Source organism: Meleagris gallopavo, unplaced genomic scaffold (assembly GCF_000146605.3).
Source record: "Meleagris gallopavo isolate NT-WF06-2002-E0010 breed Aviagen turkey brand Nicholas breeding stock unplaced genomic scaffold, Turkey_5.1 ChrUn_random_7180001859275, whole genome shotgun sequence".
Classification (NCBI taxonomy): Eukaryota; Metazoa; Chordata; class Aves; order Galliformes; family Phasianidae; genus Meleagris; species Meleagris gallopavo.
The window spans coordinates 5,531-8,724 of record NW_011125131.1 but is presented as its reverse complement, the minus strand read 5'-3'; the positions used below and the strand labels follow the sequence as shown (position 1 = coordinate 8,724).

The 3,194-nt window shown below is 60.8% G+C and overlaps 1 protein-coding gene across 1 annotated transcript in view; it reads right to left on the bottom strand.

Moving 5' to 3' along the window:
- Positions 1-3: 3 nt before the first annotated feature.
- LOC104915916 (sialoadhesin-like) overlaps positions 4-3,194 on the bottom strand; it is a gene marked incomplete at its 3' end in the record, with an annotated part of 8,720 nt that continues 5,529 nt past the window's right edge. Inside the window, 6 exon segments of the mRNA XM_031557566.1 lie at positions 4-86; positions 89-230; positions 232-245; positions 573-827; positions 1,559-1,861; positions 2,057-2,656. Coding sequence (XP_031413426.1) covers positions 4-86; positions 89-230; positions 232-245; positions 573-827; positions 1,559-1,861; positions 2,057-2,656 — 1,397 coding nt within the window.

Below are 3,194 nucleotides of genomic sequence, written 5' to 3'. Positions count from 1 at the left end.
GAGGCGGTAGCTGCCCTCGTCCTCCGGCGTCACCTCCCGGAGCTCCACCCGCAGAGAGTTGGGGCGGCCACGCGCTGACCCGCGGCTGGAGCCGAGCCCCCTCCGCTGCTGGAGGCCACCGGCCGCTCCCCGTGGTGCAGGGACAGCTCGGCTGGGGGGTTGCTGGACACCGAGGCCTGGAAAATGGCCAGCCGGCCCCTCTGCGTCTCCAGGAAGGCGGTGAGATGGGGGGTCCCCGGGGGGGTCTGCGAGGGATGGAGCGCAGATATTGCAAAGGGATGTCGTGACGAGAAGGGGCGTCCACACCCAGGTGGGAGCCTGTGACCAGAAAGGGGACCTGGCACCCAGAGGGGACCCCACATCCAAGAGAGGGGACCCTGCACCGAGAGGGGACCCCACATCCAAGAGAGGGGACCCTGCACCGAGAGGGGACTCCATGCCCAACACGATTTGGGATTTGTGCACTCGATGCACGGCCACGCTCACATCCCACTGCTTCCAAGCCCACCCCAGAGCCCCAAACCCCAATGCCCCGAACCCCAGCACCCCAAACCCCAGCGCCCCACACTCACACAGCACATCCAACAGCACAGCAGCGGAGCTCCGGCTGCTGCTCCCGCTGACAGCCGTGCAGTGGTACAGCCCCGCGTCCCCAGCTGTCACTTGTGGGAGCAGCAGGGCTGCAGTGGGGCCAGCGGGGAGCTGCTGCCCATTCCTGTACCAGGTGATGTTGGGATGGGTCCCGGAGTCGCTGCTGACCTGGCAGGTCAAGTTGGCAGCACGGCCTTCGAGCACACGGGGCGACGGGGACACTGCGACACGGGCAGCTGGGGGCAGGCAGAGGTTCCTTCCGACCCAACCCTAAAGGGTTCTGTGGCCTTTAAGATCCCCTCCAACCCAAACCCAACACACTGCATGGGTCTGTGATCTTCAGGGACCCTTCCAACCCAAACCCAAGCCATTCCACGGGTCTGCGTTCCTCAAGGACCCTGCCAGCACAACGCACTCCTTCAGTCTGTGTCTCAAAGAAGCCTTCCAACCCCATCATTCCATAATTGTATGATCTTTAAGGACCCTTTCAACCCAACCATTCCATAGTTCCATGATCTTGAAGGACCCTTCACACACAACCCACTCTTTCATTCTACCACCTTGAAGGACCCTTCCAACACAACCATTCTGTAGCTCCATGATCTTGAAGGACCCTTCCAACACAACGCTCTATTTCATTCTATGATCTTGAAGGACCCTTCCAACCCAATCATTCTATAATTATATGATCTTGAAGGACCCTTCCAGCACAACCCACTCTATCATTCTACCGCCTTGAAGGACCCTTCCAACCCAACCATTCCGTAGCCCCATGATCCTGCAGGACCCTCCCAACCCAATCCAAACCCCTTCCTTGGTTCTACGATCCTAAGTGACCCATCCAACCCAACCCATCCTATCACCCCAAGATCATCCACTTCCTCTCCCCTGCCCTCCTCCCCTCTCCCTGTTTTTTCCCAGAGCCCTCCGCCCCCCACTTCCCCCCCCTCCCCAGCACTGCACTCACTCTCAGCGCTGAAGGCAATGGCTGCACTGGCGTTGCCCTGCGCGTTCCCAGCCCGGCACACGTAGGTGCCCTCATCCTGCAGCACCACGTCCTGCAGCTCCAGCCTCAGGCTGTTGTATGAGGCAGTGACACTCCGCCGTGGGCTGTGGGCCGGGGTGCAGCCCCTCGTGCAGGCCACCACCTCGTCCCCCCGCCACAGGCTCAGCTCAGCCTCCGGCTCGCTCTCCACCGTGCACTGGATGATGCCCAGCTGCCCGCCCTGCCTCTGCAGGAAGGAGCTCAGCACCGGCTGCCTCGGGGGGACTGCGGGGTAAAGCAGCGTAGATGAGAACACAGCAGGCACTCGGGAGGACCCCCAAAGAGAGGCACCCCCCTTCCAGCACCCTCCCCACAGCACAACATCCCGTATCTGCAAGGGATCCCCGTATCCCTGAGCAGACGCGCTGGGAACCCACACACATCCCAAACCACAGCAGCCCCGCTGACACAACCACTCACAGAGCACCCGCAGCAGGACGGCCTCCGATGTGTCCCCAGCAGCATCCCCAGCAGCAGCAGCATCCCCATCAGCTGCATCCCCATCAGCTGCATCCCCACTGCTCTGGGACCGGCACTGGAAGGCGCCGGCGTCGCCGCCACGCACAGCAGGGAGGTGCAGCACCGGCTCTGTGCGCCCCGCCAGCCGCCGGCCGTTGCGGTACCAGGTGAACGTGGGGCTCCCCGGGGTGTCAGCCGGTGTGACACAGCGCAGTGTGACAGCTGCACCCTCATGGACCTCCTGGGACGGCTGGATCAGGACCTGGGGGGCTGGCGGAGGGTTGGGGTCGTGGTTAGGGTTAGGGTTAGGGTTAGGGTTAGGGTTAGGGTTAGGGTTAGGTTTGGGATCATTTTTTGGGTTAGGGTTACGGTTAGGGTTAGGGTTAGGGTTGTGGTTAGGGTTGGGATCATTTTTTGGGTTAGGGTTACGGTTAAGGTTAGCATTAGGGTTAGAGTTGGGGTTGGGGTCATAGTTAGGATTGGGTCTAGGGTTGGGGTTGGGGATAGGGTTAGGGTTTGGGTTGGGGTCATGGTTCGGGTTATGGTTAAGCTTAGAGTCGGGTTAGGATTAGGGTTGTGGTTAGGGTTGGGGTTACAGCTATGGTTAGGGTTGCAGTTGCGGTCGAGGTCAGGGTTAGGGTTAGAGTTGTGGTTATGGCTGGGGTTAGGGTTGGGGTCAGGTTTAGGGATAGGGTCAGGGTTGGGGTTGTGGTTGTGGTTAGGATCATGGTTAGGGTTAGAGTTGGGGTTGCTGTTAGGGTTGGGGCCATCAGGGGAAGCTCTACCACAAAACCTTCACCCAAAGCCCCGCTTTCCACCCCTTCCTTCCCCAATCATGGACCCACAGGACATGGTGGTGCTGTGGAAGGCGCTGGGGGTGTCCCCACCAAAGCCACTGCCATCAGTGGGGACCTAAAGGGCCCTTTTGGGGTGCTTGGTCCCAGGAAAGGGACCACGGAGGTGGCACCGATCTCATCCCATTGATCCCACTGCCATCCAAAGCCCAGCTGGCGACCCCACAGCTCGGCTGTAGGAAGCATTGAACCCTGAGCTCCGCTTCGGTTCCTTCCGCCATCCTAAGCCGCGTTCCCCTGGAAGC